Source organism: Centruroides sculpturatus, unplaced genomic scaffold (genome assembly GCF_000671375.1).
Source record: "Centruroides sculpturatus isolate CEXI.00-Female unplaced genomic scaffold, Cexi_2.0 scaffold127, whole genome shotgun sequence".
Lineage (NCBI taxonomy): Eukaryota > Metazoa > Arthropoda > Arachnida > Scorpiones > Buthidae > Centruroides > Centruroides sculpturatus.
In genome coordinates, this window is record NW_019385000.1 from 541,787 (window position 1) to 562,044 (window position 20,258).

General features: G+C 31.5%; 1 protein-coding gene across 1 annotated transcript in view; it reads left to right on the plus strand.

Annotated features, from left to right (window-relative positions):
- The window catches only part of LOC111633191 (THO complex subunit 3-like), a 34,375-nt gene that overhangs the window by 9,767 nt on the left and 4,350 nt on the right, over positions 1-20,258 (plus strand). Inside the window, exons 2-5 of the mRNA XM_023377715.1 lie at positions 7,880-8,036; positions 12,975-13,179; positions 15,963-16,124; positions 17,764-17,864. Coding sequence (XP_023233483.1) covers positions 7,880-8,036; positions 12,975-13,179; positions 15,963-16,124; positions 17,764-17,864 — 625 coding nt within the window. The remainder of the gene's footprint in view (positions 1-7,879; positions 8,037-12,974; positions 13,180-15,962; positions 16,125-17,763; positions 17,865-20,258) is intronic.

The following is a 20,258-nucleotide window of genomic DNA, read 5'->3' on the forward strand; positions in this document are numbered from 1 at the left end:
GACAAAAGGAAGGCAATGCAGCAACTATGAATATTTTTCTTTTCTTTATCTAACAGTGCAGAATTGTTTATTTCAGTTTCAAACTGATAACCCAAATATGGATTGAGTGCTAAATGGTTTTCAATTACTACTTCATTTGTTATTTTTGTTCCTGGAATAACAATCTTAGAACAACAAGATTCTATTAAATTTAGCAAGTCCTGTAGTAACTTCGTAGGATCATTATTCTCAGATTCAAATATTTTATTTAATCTCTGAACTTCATCAAGTACAGGTTTAAGAAATAAAAGAAATAAGAAATTTCTTTGATCATCAAACATTGAGAACGAAATTTCTGCTGTAAAACATCTTTTGTTTGTTCTGGCCAAATTAAAATTTGCCTTCAAATCATTCCATTGTTTCAAAATTCTATCAATATTGGTCTGAATTGACATCCAATGAGTCTCACTACTTTGTACTAATTTCAATGGTTCATTTCCATCATTCATCAAAGAATAGAGTTACTTGTATTTGGATTGTCTAATTGCAGAATGAGAAAACCAATTAAATGTTTCTTTAATAAGAAATTCTATATTTCTTGGAAGGTCTTCTTTTGTAGAGTGGGAAATAGCTAATTGTAACAAATGACAGAGGCAATGTACCGGAATCAAAGCAAGTAATTTGGCTTTGAGTTTAGCATATACACCATTATTGATTCCTATCATTACAGAAGCGTTATCTGTTCCAATTGCAACGAGTTTATGCAAATCCACAGCATTATTTCTCAAGGAAAATTTAATTGCTTCACAAATTGCATCAGCATTGAAATCTTTAAGTGGTACTAAATCTAAAATCACTATACTAAAATAATATATGCTAATGACATGCAAATCAGTAATATATCAATATATGGTAGACCTACTACTTTATTCTCATCTTTTCACTAGTCAAGTTTACTTTGAATGTTTTTCATTATGAATATCTGCTCATTTAAAGTTGCATAATGGCATGAGATACAGGAAAATAAAATTATACTGTCAAAGCCCTAGGAACAACCTTGCAAGCTGTGGATTGCTAATGACTGATCTATTAAAAATCATTTTATGTTTATTTTATTGTTTTTTGAATTGAGCAGTTTTGCTTTTTATTTTTAATTCTCTGTTTTAGAAATTTTAGTCACTCATCTTTTTTCAATATGAGTAGACTGTTAATGGATTAAATAGGAAAGCAGTAATTTACATCTTTATCATCCAGCTTTTTTTTCCACAATAGTAATTTATTTCTGAAGGTTGAAATTTTGTCTGACAGTTGCAGAATGTACATCTCAGTATCTTGCAGGGTCATATGTAATAAGTTGAGCATTTATTTATTTACATTTGGAAATGTTGGAGACAATTGGATTCCATCCCCTGATAACAAGAGATTAAAAAAACCCAATAAAATATTAACAAAATATAAACAACATAATAAAATTATAAACAATAGAGAAAAAGAACAATTTCATTAAGTACAGTAATACCCCGAACTTATGCGATAGGTGGGACCGAGCGATAACCGCGTAATTCAAATTCGCATAAGTTGGGGTATAATTTTGCAATTTGTGTAAAATCCAAATCGGATGTATGTAAGCTAATAAATGTTCTCGTTAACCTTATCTCGTCTTTTGATTCGTTCACGGTTACAAGAAATCACCGCATAGAGTCTCTCAAGTCTCCATAGATATAACAAACACAAAAATAAATAACACAAAATAAATTGTAGCTATGTGTCGATTCTGCACAGCACGTCCAAACATGTAAGCTAAACAATAGTGTGGGGGAGTAAGTAATCAAGAGTTGTGTGGCATTCAAACAAAAGACGAATCGACGAGATTTGAAAATCACGTAACTCCAGGTTCGCATAAGTTGGGGTAGCGTAAGTTGAGGTATTACTGTATTATAAAAAAAATGGATTTATACTTATTTTTAAAAAGTCAAAATCATGATATAGGTACTGTTCCACAGGATATATATGAGCGGCTATGCGGTAGAAAAAAATTTGTGTGGGAGAGAAAGGCGAAAGAACGGGATGAAAAAAGCAGGATGTATTGTGAGTTCTTACGGTTGGAATGTATAGACCTAACCAGTAGTTTGAGATTTGACCATTGAAATATTTAAAACATAGAAGGCAATCAGAATATTTTAAACATTCTGTAAGATTAGGAAGACCAAGGCAAACTCTTGCAACATCATGATTATTGGTATAAGGTAGATTACAAAATTTATATATCAGGGAATAAACTTTATCTAATTTGGATTGTACTTTATGAAACACATATGGAGCAGTCATTGCCCTGACAGATAAACAGTAATTGACAATGGATTGAAAATTCATAAAGAAAATGGTTCTGAATACAGATTTTGATAAAATATTTTTACAGAAATGCCAAATGAAGCTATGTCTAATAGCAAGTGATTTAATAATGTAAGAAATATGATTGTGAAAAGTTAATTTTTCATCAGATATGATACCAAGGTTGCAATGAGACAACATAATTTATTTTAGTGGAGTCATTATAAATTGAAGGACAGTACAAATTGCAGATTAGGGAATAGCACATAATAACAGTTTTATGGATATTGATTTTTAGATTATAACTGACAAATGTGGAGCATAATGAATTGATATCAGTTTTCAGGGAGTAGGGATCACTGGATAAAATTTTAATATCATTTGCATAAGCAATTATTTTAATGGACAAATTGATTAGTCATTTATGTAACCTGAGAAAAAAAGCATGCTTAATACAGAACCCTATCTGTAGTATGATATAATGCAGATAGGGTTCTGTATTAAGCTATACAGAACCTATCTGTATATATACGTATATACATCTGTATATATAAGGTACTATACAGAACCTATCTGTAGTATGGTATACTTCAGACAAGAGAGAAAGGCAAAAATTCAAGATCACCGATAGGAATATTACATAATCTTGACAAGTAGTACAGTGGGTGATCAGTTAACGAACATAATCCGTNGAACAGGTTAACCAACGAGAATTTGGAAAATCTTCTGGTTGTTTCAACATCTGCCATTACACCAGACATAAAAAAGATTGTCGCCAGCATCCAATCTCAGCCATCGCATTAATCGCTTGGAGGTCCGGCCCCCAGTCAGTAAACTTAATCCTAATTTGGCCCTTCTTCACAAAAGGTTGTGCATCCCTGTTTCTTGTTTATAGTATTTTTATATAGGTCAGCACCAAATAATTCTGTTTTGCAAATGACTACGGTGTGTGTCTGTTTAAAAAAAACAGAGAGAAAGCAATGCTACACTGCATCTGTAGCAGTACCAAAAATAAATAAATTCAAAAATTTTTTAATTACTCATTACACTTTTATGTAAATACTTTTTTTGAAAGCAAAAGGAAGAAATTAAGTGATTTGGCAAATCTTTGGGTTGCTGGAGAGTCATTAATCATCAAAATTTGAGAAACATTACCATATGGTTTAAAAATATAGTATGGTAAAACTTCAGCCAGTTAACTGCTTCCTCACTATTGTTTCTTTGAAATAGTGCTTCATATTACAATAGACAATGCTGGCGTTCTATTACACAAGGACTTCACTTTCCCACAGTCACATGTATCTAGGATTTCACTTAAATGAAATAGTCACACTTTACCTACGTGCACCGTTCTAAGTTAGGTTTGAACATGGGTACCCACTGTGCGGCCATGACGGTGCACGTAGGTAAAGTTTGACTAATGAAATTGACAATTTCTTGTAAATAGTTACTTAAAAAATGATCAGTTTCATTTAAATAGTGCGGCCAATCAAACCGCACTATTTAAATGAAACTGATCATTTTTTAAGTTAAGTTTTTTACACGCGAAATGAATAGCAGATATATAAACGATATAAAATAGAGTAAAATAAGAACAATTACTCACGTTCTTCTCGAATGTTTTCGAAGTTCGATTCTTCGAAATTTTCCATGTTGCAAAAACTTCTCTTTTTATTTTCTTTCATCAGAAACTCATTTACACGTGTTTACATTTAAAATATCAAGTTTTGGACGTCCCTCGTTGTTTATTCTTAGAGGCGAGAACACAAATTCACATTGGCCGCCATTAAAACCAAAGTACACTGAAATGCTCTAATTCTGAATTAATCATATAATCCAAACACCAACTCTTTTCACATGTTAATATACGGACACTTTACGGGTATTAATAATTTTACTTATTAATACGTTCTGAATTACACAAACTTAATGCAAATTCGTGGTAGAAACGTGTACACTTCCCACATATTTATCTCAAAGTAGCGCCAATGAAATAATTTCCCTCGAATAGGGATATTAATTGTAAACTTTAAGGAAATTCCTTCCATCGATTAATCTTTATTTATTAAAACTAAGAAAATATTGTTATTAATAATTAATTAATTTAGAATAATTAAGTAAATGTAATTTAATATTAAATGGTTTTTTTGTGNCAGTTGTAAGAAATCGCTTTAAAATTATCATTCATATTACTAAAAAGAACAAAAATAAATTTTATAACTAAAATTATGTATGGGGGGACATGATGATTTTAGAAATGTTAAAGTAGGGCATGGCCTAAAAAAGTTTGGAAAACACTGGTCTAAAGGATGAACTATCTTTTTGGGGAGGACATTTACTTTTGAAATTAACCGTTGATTTGGGACATATCTTGAGTTTAATAGCCTTGTAAAAAGTTTGGAAAGAATAACAGTAGATATTGCTTTTAGATTTTTATAGAAATGAGCAGGAATTGAGTTTGGGTGTAATTGGAGTTATTTAAGCTATCAATGGCAGACTTAACTTCAGAAAAAGAAATAACGCAATTATGTTTACATTGTTGGAAAGATAGCAAATGAAAGTATCAGGTAGGAGGCGAAAGTATCTAGATTTGATATTATTAAAAATAATATAAATTTTATCATCAGGAATAGATTTTTGTTTGGTGATAGTTTTTTTGAAAATTTGGGAATGAAACACCAGAAGGTACAGGGGGTCTACGGCAAAGTTAGATACAATTCTGTTGAAATATTTTTAAAAGGCAATGTGGTGTTCATGATAGTAGCATTGTTGTAGTATTCTATGTATGTAAAGATCACGTAGGTTCCCATAACGTTTTCATTTAATCCATTATTTTCTGATAGTGTTGGATAGTTTCTTTAGGTATAAAGGAAGTCATCTATGAGCAGAAGTGTTTATTTCATGGAATTGTAAAAACTTACTAATAGTGGCCAAAAATATATTATAAATTTTAACACTTAGTTTCTGAGGAGAAATAGGAAAGTCAAGGAAAGTCCAGTCAATCGAGCAGAAGATTCTTGAGGCTTCTGCTCCTTTGAATGAGGCCCAATTGGAAATATTAATGTGCCTAGCAGATTGATGTTTATGTGTGTTTAGAAGGACATCTAGACAAATGGCATTGTGATCAGAGTTAAAATCAAGAACATGACTGGTTGACATGGTACAATTATAGGTGAAAGCAAGGTCTATAAGATTATTATGACCAGATGGAAAAAGGATTTCTTGTTTAAAATGAAAAAAATAATAAAAATCTTTAATAAAAAGTTGTTCAGTCTGGTCAAGGGAGGAATGAGCCAAGGAAGAATATGGGCCATTAGAGTTCGAGGAGATGTTAGGAATATTAAAATCACTGCATAAAATAATCTACATTTTGGGAATCAATAAGGGAGAAAAGGTATCGATGTAATATTTTGAAAATAGAATCTCTCTTATGGGGATATAGAATGAAGTAATTATGAGATTAGAGGCTGGAAGCTTGGATGGAATCAAGATATTCAAAAACTTTAATAAGTTTGAGCAAGTGGGAAAATCATAAGGATCCCACCACCATGTCGGATATTACGGGATAACCCAATATATTAATAAAATTCAAAACATCATCAGAGTTTGGAGGAAGCCAACTTTCTGTTAAAATAAACAAATCATAAAAATTATTTAAAATCAAGGCAAGAGATAGGCATTTGTTTTAATCATTGATCTAACATTTTGCAGGAAAATTTTAAGATTTTTTATTGAGGACATGATGAGAAATAATAAGATGGTATGAACAAAGATGGGAAAAAATAAGGGATTACTGAAAATGTATCAAGCTAGACAGAACAAGAGAAGAGTTAAAAGTTACCTCTGGCTTGGATGGTACGAGCCAGATGTTTGAGATAAAGTTGTATAATATAATATATATGTATGTATAATACAGTAAACACAAAATAAAATTATGTGAAAAGGTATTTTCGAAATATGTTAACAAAAATGCAAGAAATTGAATGCCTATGCTGACATCATGCAATATAAGTCTGTAGACTGCTTTAAAGATATCACAAAAATATGCCAGCTTCAAAATAAAGTAGTAATCCAACTAATTATTGATCATCAGCTCAAAACATTATCTACTGTTTTTTTTATAGTAATAACAAATTTTCTTTTACAATTATCTGTTCAGTTTAATAAAGAAAGTTAAATGTTTAATTTTATTATATTCTTTAAGAATATAATTAAATAAAAATAAATAAGAGTATAAAGAAAAATATTATATTCTATAATTAAATATGCAGTAAATATGTGTATATATGTAGCAAATATATTATACAGTGGGTGATCAGTTAACGAACAAATAAGATAATGAACACTTTCGCGAAAGATTTTTATGTTCGGACAACAAACACCTCACAGAACAAACAAGAAGAAGCGACATAAAATAATGAATAACAATTGGTCTTCCCTTGTCTTCATGCAACAATTCGATAATTTTTGGAGCATGGGAGATGTTGACATCGATGCTCAACCCAGTTTAAATTGATCAGATAGTATTCCTCCAAACTTTGAAACTCTTCCTTGTAATTCCAGCCTTTTATTTTTCTGATGGAAACAATTCTTTTATAGTATTCGAGAGACTGTCGGGTGGGCACTCGTTAAGTTTTTGTGTCAGTTTTTATTTTTGAAAGGTGAGAGTATAATAGCAAAGGTAGAGAGTGGGCAGAAGATGTCTGATGTTGCTGGACAGTATAGCTATAGGTCTACATTAGGCCACAGTTCAATCTTATCAAAGAAAGATACTGTATAATCAAGAAGACCCAAGCAGTTTAAGGAGTAACAAAAATCACATCTGAGAAATAAAGAACATTGAAGAGCTCATAATGGAATTTGAAACTGATCTGACAACAGAAGAATGCCAAGAACTCTTGAATGAAGAACACCAAGAAACTCGGCAAGATATGTTTTCTTATGAAAAAGAGGATTAATGCCGATATCTGCTATTAAAGATCTTTTGAAGAAGTGGGAGGATATCAGAACAACAGTCTTAGGATGGCATTCAAACCAGGTTGAGGTTAATAGGCTTAGGGATCTCTACAATTACAATACTATTATCGTACTTTCTGGTGTATAAGACGACTGGGCGTATAAGACAACCTCCAACTTTTGAGAAGATTTTCCTGGATTAAAAAGTCGTCTTATATGCCGGAAAATATGGTAATTACTTCTAAAAAATCCTGTAGAAGAAAGAAAAGCAATTAACATTAGATAGATTCTTTAACCCACACAAACGGAAAAAAACATGACTAATAAAAATGCAAGACTGTATACATGTGTTTTTTATTTTTTGGGGTCTCCAGAATGAATTAATCAAATTCCCATAAAAACTTATGGTAAATCAATAACCAGTTAATGAACAATTTGGATAGCAAATAGTCTTGGAACGGATTATGTTCATTAACCAATCACCCACTGTATTATACAATATACATTATATATAATATTTACGGCATATTTAATTATCAATGTTCTTAAATTATAAACTAGCATTTAGCATTGTTTACTTGTTAATATTTATCTATAAATTATTAATTTTTAGAGTAAAGAATATACATTCAAGGGTCATTCGGATAGTGTTGATCAGCTTTGCTGGCATCCTGGAAATCCTGATCACTTAGCAACTGCTAGCCTTGATAAAACAGTTCGGATATGGGATGCAAGAACCCAGAAATGTGCTGCTACAGTTCCAACCAAAGGTATGAAATTGATTTTTTGTTACAAGTAATATCATAGGGTGCTTCCCTACTCATGAACAAGTTAGGTTCCTGAGATTTTGTTGTATGTTGAAAACTAACCTAAAAACTATATTTATACACAGAATATAATTATGAACATAGTTAATAGCAGTTAATAGTGAAGATAGAATAGCAGTGGCTAGATTCACTATTACGTTTTGGAGGTATTCTTGAATCACTAATCATGAAAATGAATAGAAATTAAAATAATAGTGAAAAATGCCATTACTCCAACATTACCAACTTAACACCAGCTCTTGAGAGGCAATGAAACCTAGGATTCATGCAAACATTAAAAATGATAATACACAATAGAAATAAGCTTACAATAATTATTTTCAAAAATTTATTATTTATTACTGTCCAAAGGCTGACTTCAATGATATTCTATGAGCAGCAACAGAACTACAAATATGTGCAAAATTTAAATTTTACACATACAGTCAAATTGTTCTGAATAATTCTGGAAGTTTGTAAGTTCAACTCTTGGAAATAGGGAAGAACTTGTAATTTCATTGTTTATTATATTACTAAAATTTTATGGATATATTTCTGAAAGCCATATTCACAACCAAGAATCAATAGAATTAGAAGTTAACCAATTACCATTCATTTTATTTTTAGTTCTTGAACACTTATTGATTAATTTAACAATTCAAACTGGATATGTATAAATAAGTACTACACATAAAACCAATATCCAGCAATAAACTACAAAACTTGTGTTGAACTGTAGGCTAAAAGATCTTTTCATTTTGAATGCAGCTGTTAAAATAAACATTTCAAAAAGAATTACTTATTCCCTTCTCTCAGCATATGGTTACTGTCCATCTGCTGAGAGGGGGGAATGAGTTGTAAGATTAAACATCATAAAATGACTTCCACACAGGAGGGAAGGAGCTCACTTCCTTAAAGTTGATTATTGCATTTTTTTCTCATGGCTTTATAAATTTCTGTTCTAAATATGTAAGCTGTTCTTGTGGGAGGTGCGATGTAGGATGCCTGCTTGGTCAAAATGCACCTTGGTGTTGGGGTCAGTGTTAAGCCTTTTAATGATGGAAATCCAATGTTTTTTGAGATGGGTGTTTAAAGATTTTCCCATAGCACCCAAGTATATTAAGTTGTGGTTGGGTCTTTGATCCGTAACAGGAATTTATTAGGTTGTTTGGAAAGTAATTTCATTTTTTTTTACCACTAGATGGATTAGTGGTATTTTTCCTGCCATTTTTATTCTAAACCGTATTATCATTATATATTTTGACAGCCAGGCTTTTTAAGGCTTATTTGTAAAAAGTTTTGTTTGATTTTGTGCAATTGTTTATTTTTTGTGTCCCATCAAATATGGAAGATCGAAAGCAGCATTTTTGGCACATATTGCTCTTTTATTACTGAAAAGGTAAGAATACTGTTCAAGAGAGGAAAAAAACTGTGTGACGTGTATGGGGAAGATGTATTGACAGAACAACAGTGCTAAAACTGGTTTACAAAATTTTGTTCTGGCAATTTCAATATTGAAGATGCACACGTTCTGGATGGCCAGTTGAAACCAATGAAAACAAAATAAAAGGTACTGATTGAAGCAAACTGCCGAATAACAACATGTGAAATCACTAAGAGATTAAATTTGTCAAATTGAAGTGTTTATGATTACTTGAAACAAATTGGTTTCGTTTTAAAGCTTGATATATGAGTTCCACATGTTCTTAAGGAGAGATGCTATCTTTGTTGGGATTTTAAGGAAATTTTTTTTTTGGAGCTTTTACCAGACAACTTAACAATTGATTCGAAAGTGTACTGCCATTGAGTAAACAAATTGAGTAATATCATCAAACAGAAAAGATGGCCAGAATTGATCAACAAAACAGGTGTAGTGTTTTACCATGATAATGTCAAATTTCACACAAGTTTGGTAACTCTTCAGAAACTAAGTTATAACAACTTAGATGGGACATGTTATTGCACCAACCATACTCATCAGGTTGTAATCTTTTAATCTAAAATCATCATGTAATCTGCCCTCCATGTGGCTACTGGTTGTAAAGAAGGGAAGAGAGATTAGGTCCAAATGCTGTTGTTGACAGATAAACAATTTACAATTAACAAATATTGAAAATGTTAGAAAGGTGATAATTATGATAATTGCTGGACTAATTTTTGAGGTTAGAGAGATTTTATTTTATTTAATAAGTTGCCCAGTTGGAATTTGAAAAACTGTTAATATCGTGTTTAAACATTACTGAAAAAATGTGTTGTAGGAGTTGATAAAGTCTCAAAAAAGAAAGACATTGTAGCAAAGTTTGGATTTCCTGTGAGTAGTTTATCAGCCATATAACAAATTGTGAATTAATTTTGAAATTACCTGATGATACAAAACCTACAGGAAAAGGTACTAGAACCTGCATTTACATCAATATAGATGAAAAAGTTTTAATACTCTTAATAAGTTTGAAGCATATTTTGAAGATAGAACATTTTTTAACTGTTCTGTGCAATTAAAATTATTTTTAAATGAAAATGTAGTTAAACTAACTTGTAAAAATTTTTTAACATACAAATGTAAACTTATTTAAAATCAAAACTACATTTTTATTATGTTATTACTGTATATTATATGAAGGCTGTTTCTTTTTCAACCTCCAATGTCCATAAAACAAAGACAAATGTAAATAACAAAATGAATTTATTACCAAAAGTTACGTACAAATGTGAGGTTCCAAAAAAAGGAGTTGAAATTAAACATTTATTATTAAAAATTTTCTAAAACGAAACTAGAAAAAAAAATTGTCTATTGTTAAAAACTGATCAAAGATCGAATTAGTTGTTCTAGTCATATGAAACCTCAACGAGAAAAAAAAAACTTTATTCATGTAAACAGAATGCAATAATTATAATTGATTAATAATTATAAACGAATGACCTCCAGTAGAGATGGACTTTTGACAAGTCGCTCATATGCAAATAATTAGAACATAGAAATTTTGAAAAGAGGAAAGATTAATGACAAAAAGGGACATTGTGTCGTGTCGTTAAATTTCAAAAATGTCACAGACTAGACAACAATGGTGGAAAATATGAGTGCAAGTTTCAAAGTTCCATCAACATTTTGCATCCAGAGTAATGGATGGTGTCAAGTAGATTCTTCGAAGCGGATCTTTCTAGTGACTCGAACAGGAATTGTCTTTCACTTAGAGACAGACGAGAGACCAATCGGGGAGCAAGAAAAAAGGGACGTGGAACCAATCAGAAGAAAACAAAACCAAGAACGGAGATTGATATAAAGGACTCGATCTTGAAGGACTGATTGACTTTCCGGAAAACTGTGTACCTGCACACGGTTAGTCAATGCAAAAGAGTAGTTTTCGATCGGTTGTGCCCAATTTGTAACCTGTGACTATGGACTCAGACCGCCGACACCGACTGACGAATCTCCACACCTGCTGTTGCCCTGGGGCCTTCCTTCGAGCAACAGTAAAAACACCTTCGACACTTCGGACCTCCAATTGTGTAAAGAACATTTTTGTTCCTTAGTGTAAGTTTACTTTTATGTTTAAAATAAACGGGTTTATGTGAGATTCTTGTCATCTGTGTCTCCTCCGCCACACCCACACGTGAACGACCCTAGATCATCCTGACGCGGGATTAACGATTCCTCCTGGAAGTCGGCAAACTTACACAAATATGGTTACTTTTTGACATAATCACTGTGAACATTGAGGCATTTGTCTATCTGTGGATGCGTTTTAAAATCCCCTCTTCATAGAATGTTGCTGCCAATGATTTGAGATGGGCCCTAACGTTGTTTTGAAGATTGTCATTAGTCTCTTACCTCTTCCCTCCTAGCCACATTTTCAGTTCAGGAAAGAAGTGGAAATCACTCAGTGCTAAATCAAGGCTATATGCTGGGTGTTTGAAGATGGTGAAGACTTCCATCCAGCTTGGAACTTTTTAATATGTGAAGACTTCCACCTCTTTCATGAACTGAAAACATGGCTAGGAGGGCAGAGGTTTGAGGCTAATGATGATCTTCGAAACAGCGTCATTAACCACTCAGCAGTGAGGGACATATATATATGTCCAGGGCAATCATGTGGCAGTGGTGAGGGACATATATATATGTCAAATTCTTTTGAGGTATCAGCAAAAACTACCGCAAAAAAAATTCACATAAAAAATGAATTATGTAACAATAAAAAGACTTTTCTTTACTAGACATAACTGTTTACAAAATCTTTTTCTGAAACAGTAACGAAAAAAAACACGTGGAAAAATACTCTAAACATTTCCCACGTTTATTCTCCACTACTAAGGGGTAGCACCATACCTGACTATTCCACTGTTGAAAGGTTAATGCCATCTCAATTCACTGGTGACAACATTCTATGAAGAGGGGATGAAAAGCTCATCCACAGATATAACAAATGCCTCAATCTCTACAGTGAACAGTGATTATGTCAAAAAGTAACTATGTTTGTACCTAACTTTTGGTAATAAATTCATTTTGTTATTTACATAACACTTTATTTACCAAAAAGTGTAATTTCTGTATAACAAAATTTCCCTATAGCAAATTTTTTTCAGGATTTAACAACTTGTTATGTAATAGTTTAACTATTTGTTTTTCCAAATGATTTCTGGATTTCTGGATTTTTATCAGGCTAAAATTTAGCCTGATAAAAATCTGCAGGTTGTTAGGATATTCTAATGTATTGGGTTGTTTATATATTTGTTATATTATATATTATTAATAATAGTTTTTTTTTTTTTTGTTTTGTCATAGGATTATTTTTATTGAAAATAATTTTTTAATAATAAACTTTCTTATACGAAATATATGAAATGTTTGTATGAGAATTTTTAGAGCAACAAATAGTAATAGTAACAAGTAATTACAATTTTCAGGAGAAAATATTAACATTTGCTGGTCTCCTGATGGACAGACAATTGCTGTTGGGAATAAAGAAGATCTAGTAACTTTTATTGATGTGAAAACTCATAAAATATTAAAAGATCTCCAATTTAAATTTGAAGTGAATGAAATATCTTGGGATAATGAAAATGCATTTTTCTATCTCACTAATGGCCAAGGATGTATTAACATTTTAAGGTAAGATTTTTTAAACTCTTAGTCAAAATACAGTATTTTTTTCATTAAGAATAAGTATCCTTTATTTAGGTCAAGCATGATTTTAATATTTTAATTAATTCATTACAGTTTTAAAGATAAATTATACTGAATACTGGGTTTAGAAGACATCTATACTTAGCAGACAATAGAACTATTCATGTATTTTTATCTTAAGTGGACAGACAAAAATTTGCTACACCTTCTATTCTCCAAAATCTCTTAAGCTGATAGTACAATGAATTACATATTTCCCACAGTAGAATTTTAAAAAAGTACCTTGCTTATCTTCCATTGCCATTTATAGAATTTCTTTGTATTCTTAAAGTTACCAAATGAGATTTTCACATTTCCATTTTTGAAGAATATTCTGATACTTAAATATTTGCATCAAGCATTGATAGATTGACATCAGCATCTTTTCCTTGCGTAATGGAAGGAAGGCATTTAAAATTTCAGAAAATTTTGAAGAAGGAAAGGATAACAGAAACAGAATGAATCAAATGAGTCACATGTTGGAAAAGTTGGCAAATGTCTTTCTTGTAAAACCTAGATATTTTAATCAATAATGTTGCCTGCCTTCTTGCACTAGTTGTTTTGCATTCCATTTCATGCTAGATAAAGATCTAAATTACATTAGTGGCATTTTGTACTAAGTTAGAAATTAGTTATTGATGTTTCTAGTGCCAAATAATTTTAATTATTTATACTGTAAAATTAAACCTATAATTTTGGCATTCTCTGACTATTTTTGAATTCTGTTCTTATCACATATTCTTTTATAAAATAAAACTATTTATAAATTTTTTAAAAAACAATCTTATGTAAAATATAGGGAAATTGTTTACAGATACACTCTTAAGTGGACACCTGTCCTACACAGACAATGTATATCTCTGGTCCTCTAGTGTGTCCACTAAACACAGATTTTATTATCCTGATAACATGAAAATGAATTTGTTAGGTAACAAGAACACTGTGGTGTGGAGGCACTGAGGTGTGGACGGTCTTTTTCACTGTATTAATTCTAGAGAAGGCAATTTGGGAGGACAACTTCTGAGGACCACTCTTCAGTCTACCAATTATATTTCATGAAGTGAGTTTCACTCACTTCATGAAATATAATTGGTAGACTGAAGAGTGGTCCTCAGAAGTTGTCCTCCCAAATTGCCTTCTCTAGAATTAATACAGTGAAAAAGACCGTCCACACCTCAGTGCCTCCACACCACAGTGTTCTTGTTACCTAACAAATTCATTTTCATGTTATCAGGATAATAAAATCTGTGTTTAGTGGACACACTAGAGGACCAGAGATATACATTGTCTGTGTAGGACAGGTGTCCACTTAAGAGTGTATCTGTAAACAATTTCCCTATATTTTACATAAGATTGTTTTTTAAAAAATTTATAAATAGTTTTATTTTATAAAAGAATATGTGATAAGAACAGAATTCAAAAATAGTCAGAGAATGCCAAAATTATAGGTTTAATTTTACAGTATAAATAATTAAAATTATTTGGCACTAGAAACATCAATAACTAATTTCTAACTTAGTACAAAATGCCACTAATGTAATTTAGATCTTTATCTAGCATGAAATGGANTCCTTAGTTAATTAATTTGCAAAAAAATCCTTAGTTAATTAATTTTCATTATAGACAGCTTTATGCCTCATAAAGTATTTTTCTGAGGTAAATTACTGTACATAGTGTATTCATTAATTTTCATTTTCATGTAGTAAAGGCTCTATGCCTTCATAAAGGATGTACTTTTCCTTTGTTTAAGGGTATTTGGGCAGTTTATTCTCTGTTGTATTCTGAAGTAAACAATACATACAAGTACAGTACAGTATTTTCTGAGGAAACATTCGTACTTATTTTTTTTAACCCCATTCCCAATAACCCGGCATTTTTACAAACTCGGCCACCCTTCGGTCCACATTAGGCCGAGTTTTCGAGACTCTACTGTAATAGTCATTAAAATTCATAATTAGTTTTTCTTTTCTAAGACATTTAAATATACTTTCAAATGTCATTTTTTAATGAAATGATTCTTGTTTTAAGTAAACATTTCTCATTTTATTATTAAGTCATTAATAGAATTTAAAATCTCCAATTAGATATGTTATTGATTAATAGCTACTTTTATGAGTTTATTTATGTCTGATTGAAATTTAAAAAATTCTGCTAAACATATATTGTGTACCTACTACAGGAGACTGAACTTACAAAAAAGTTTTGGTAGAAATGATTCAGTTCAGTACCAGTCTTCTTCCATTGTGATCTCTACAAATTTTGGAACACACTAGTAATTTATGTATGCCCTCTTTTGGAATGCTGTTTAGTTCCTCATCACAATCACTTGGATTTCTGAAATTGACTTCCTTTCAATAGAAATTTTAATTTGGAATACAAGAAATAGACAACTGGAGTTCACCAGACCTGGATCCAAATTAAAATTGGGCTTGAAAGGGAGACAATTTCAGTCAGTTACAGAAATCCAAGAGGCTGTAACAAAGAAACTAAACAGCATTCCGTAAAGATCCTCTTTTGAAGGTGTACATAAATTACTTGAGCACGCAAAAATTTGTATAGATTACAGAAGAGAGTATTTTTAAGACATATCCTGAATTCGCATTTCTTTTTATAAATTAAGTTTCAAACTTAGTAGACTCACCTTGTATGTCTATTTTAATAATTTAAAATATGTTTGTGATAAAGAACTTATTGCATGTCAACAAAATGAATAATTAAATTATTTTCAGTTATCCAGATTTACAGTTGAGATGTGTATTGACAGCACATCCTGCCAACTGCATCTGCATTGAATTTGATCCTGTGGGAAAATATTTTGCTACAGGTAGTGTTGATGCACTGGTCAGTCTCTGGGATGTCCACGAATTGGTCTGTGTCAGGACATTTTCAAGGTAATAAAATTATATATACTATCTTTACACTTACAACTAAAGTGGGAAGTTGAGGTCCTCCTGTGGAAATAACAAAAACCTTTTTGTTATTTCCACAGGAGACTGTTTCAATGTATCACACATTGATTCTTTATTAATGTTACAATTTTTTGGAAGGTTATTAGCTCCCCTTTTCTTGCTGAATGCTTTTTAATTAATGGTTTCCTCCCTTTTTTTGCACTCAAATTGGATATTTTAGGTTTTTTTTAATTTAAGTACCATTATCTGATGTAAAATAATAATTCTATTGATCACCAAGGTGAGGAAGGGTGAAATGACAGCTTACCAGTTTAAAAAGATACCAAAGTCAAAATTGAAGGAGTTAGTAAATAATTTTAAAAATGAAAGAATTATGACTGACAGTAGTATTTTGAGATGTGAACTGTGTGATGCCACCATAAATTTGGATGAAAAACATTTTCATGAGTTAAGCAGTTCATTAAAAAGTTAATATGCAAAACATATATCCAACAAAAAAAGAAATAAGAATGAAAAGAAGGAACAGAGTTTTATTTTGACTTCATTCTATTGGCATGTTAAATTCTTCAAAGGACAATGCAAGCAAGAAGAATGAATTTTCATGTGCTTTAATATAGTTAGGGATTGCTCTTAACAAGGTAAATGATTCTGCAATCAAGAACTTCCTAGAAAAGTATACCAAACACTCAATCCCTAATTAAAGCGTGTTAAGGAGAAGCTATGTGCAGCCTGCATATGAAGGAACTTTCAAAAAAACACAAGAAATAGTAGGAAACAACACAGTTTTTTTCATTTTGGGTAAATCAATGGATATGCTAAATTCTGGATTGCCTCTGTGTATGAAGTGTCCTGGACAGAACATTCACCAAATGGGAACAAGGTGCTGAGGAGTACCGAACATTAATGTCCTGATGACTATATATACTTTTTGCTCCAAATTCTGATTGGTCCAAAATATGGGTTTCCTGCATCCCCATTGGTCCTCAAGTTGTTGCCAGAAACATGATTTGGGTTGTGGAGTGTTGAACACCATCTCTCTCTCTCTCTCTCTCTTTCATGATGTGGACTGCTCTCCCCAAAGGGTAGGGTTTTTTATGTTCCTTCCCAAATGATTATTCCCATAATTACAGAAAATGTGTTTTTCTTCCCTTTCAGAGAGATTGCAGCTGTGTCTGCATGGTCCTGATCACATCCCCCTCTGAGGAAATGTTTGCTTTTTCACTTTAGACTCAATGTTTACTCGGTGTTGGATGACCAAAAGACTCCAAACAGTGTCACTTCCTTTTTTCCCACACACAATCTATGACTGGAAATGTGACAATTAAATTTACATCACTCAATTCCTTCACTTCCTGGCTCCATTCAAAGGAATATATCACCCATTTCTTAATACCTGTTTGATAAATATATTACCCGTTTGTTGTCATTGGTTTGATGGTCTGTCTCCTATATCATCAGGTGAGGTCCCAGCCTCACAATGAAATGATGGTTTACTTTTTATACATTTTTAGAAGCACATTTTACCCCATGAAAATCCATCACTTATTAGCCCTTTTTTAAAGAAAATTTGCACCTCGACTTTCTAAATTTACTTATAACAAAAATTATTTGCATGTTTTAGGTTGGAATGGCCTGTGAGAACCATTAGTTTCAGTCATGATGGAAGGATGCTTGCTTCTGCTTCAGAAGATTTGCTGATCGACATCGCTGATGTAGAAACAGGTAAATAATATTTTAAGATATTTTCTGTAGTTAAATTAGCCAGATTTGTCTTATTTGGAATAAATAATTTGAATACAGTTTGCAATTTTGTATATGATCCTAAAGATGGATGTTAGTTCTAAAAAAATGGAATGTCATTACTATAAAAACAATAAATTATTTTTATACTTATGTTTTCCGAGGTAAAGTTTTATGTACATTTTAAAAATATTTATGTAATTTCTCGTATTTCTTATAAACTTCTTTTTATAAGCCATTTTGAATTAATTTGTCCAAATATCAAGTTTTCAGAAGCTTTCAATTAATATTCTAAATTTTTTCAATAGAGATTCTTCATATTTCAAAATCTACAGAGGTTAGACATGGAGGAAAATGCAAGAACTATTTTACTTCTATATTCTTGATCTTGCCTATAAATCATAAAGTTGTAAACTCTTCAGATTTCAGATAGCCTGTGAAGTAGCTTGCTTATACAAAAAGAAAAAGTATCGTGTCTTTGACTTTTGTTTTTGTTTATTTGATTTTGCTTAGTTCTTGAAGATTGTTGCTATAAAATGAATATAGTTTTCAGTTTAAGGGTCCATTTACACACAACATTGACGTGCCAGCACAGTGACTGTTTGGTGACAGTGATGTCGAGCACGGCACAGTGACGAGTATTTACACACAACAGTGATGTGACCGTGCTGTTAGTGAATGGTAATGGACTTTTCTGAGGATGAATTGGCTATGATAGCTATATGTTTGGATGAAGAAGAAAAAAAAATGCGATAAGAAAGTGCCGCAAGTGGGTATATCAAGCATGGACAAAATATCAACGAATGGGAGTTTCATACTCTTTATAAAAAATTGAAATGACGAATCTATATATTTTGAATATTTTCGAATGTTCCAACACGTATTTCATATTTTATTAAACAAAACAGAGAAATATTCATTTTGTACCCAATGTCCATGTATTTCGAATGAGATAAATCAAATAGAACAGGATGTTGATGCACCATTTCAATGAGTCCATTGGAAAACAAAATTTACCGTCACTGAAAATATCATTCTGGTCAAATGTATTATACTTTCACAGTATGGTCACGCCACTGCCACTGCACAGCACTGTGACTGACAAGTCTGGACAGATTGGTTTAAAACTAGGTCAACAATTTCCCACAGGCAAAAATTCACTCACTGTGCCAGCACGTCACTGTTGTGTGTAAATAGATCTTAATTATTTACTCAAAATAAAACAATTTTGATATTTTTCAGTCAGTAAATAAATTTTAAAAGCTTAAGTTTAAAATTAATTGTTTTTATAACAATTCTTCACATAATGCAACACAGAGAAGAATGTTGTCAAATGCTCCAAAGAGAATTCAGCGAAGTCTAGTATAATATCCATTAGTATATTTAAATTTTAAAACATTTTGTGATTTTAAAAATGACTTGTTGGTTAAAAAGAATTATAAATGACAGAACTCCTAATAACCTAATAAGGAAAAAATTTTTAAATTCTTTTGAATCCCATCCTTCACTCCCTCAAGTTGAGGGCAGGTGTAATGATCTAGTTCTAAAAATTAAAACAAAGTGCCAAAAAAAAAACAAAAAAGAAAAAAAAAGATGCTTTTTTCACTCCTTATGGAAGTCACATAGTTCTACAGTTATGGATAAATTATTTTTATATAATAAAGTGACTTAATAATTTAGTGGTTTTAAAAAGAAAACTTTCCTGGTTTCATCAGAAAAGTTATGCAACTCATTGCCGGATATTTTTTAGTTTTTTTTTTTGTGAAATGGGCTTGTATTGTCTTTCTGACATTGTTAATTCTTATTACACATATGATAAAATATAAGATACAGTAGACCCCCCCTATAACATGGTAGATATGTTCTGCTTTATAAGAATTTCGCGTTGTAGGAATCCTTAAATACATAAGCCAATCACAGCTGACACGTGAAGTTTACGGACTACGGCTGTTTGAAAAATTTTCTTTCATAAAATTAATCGATTCTACACTAATTCGACTCAATATTTCCAAAATATGTATAATTTTTTGGGAATAATCCGTATAAACTATGCTATAAACAAAAAATTGTAGGATTACTTACCGAGTGTGAACCGTTCAACATCGCCATTGCTTAAGCTTGTTTTCGTCATGGAGCAGTGCACCAAATGGCAGCCGCGATTTCTGATAAGTTATTTTTCTGCGAAAAATTCATTGAACTTTGGAGACATCATTAATAGAAATAATTGTTATGGCCGTTGAATAAGAAATGTTTCTTTCACAAGAAATGTATAAAATTACAGTGCTGTATTAGACTTATGGTACCTAATTTACATACTGTACAGACGATAGTAAACTCAACTTACTCGCCTAAACTCTCCGTAGTGTGGCGCTGGAC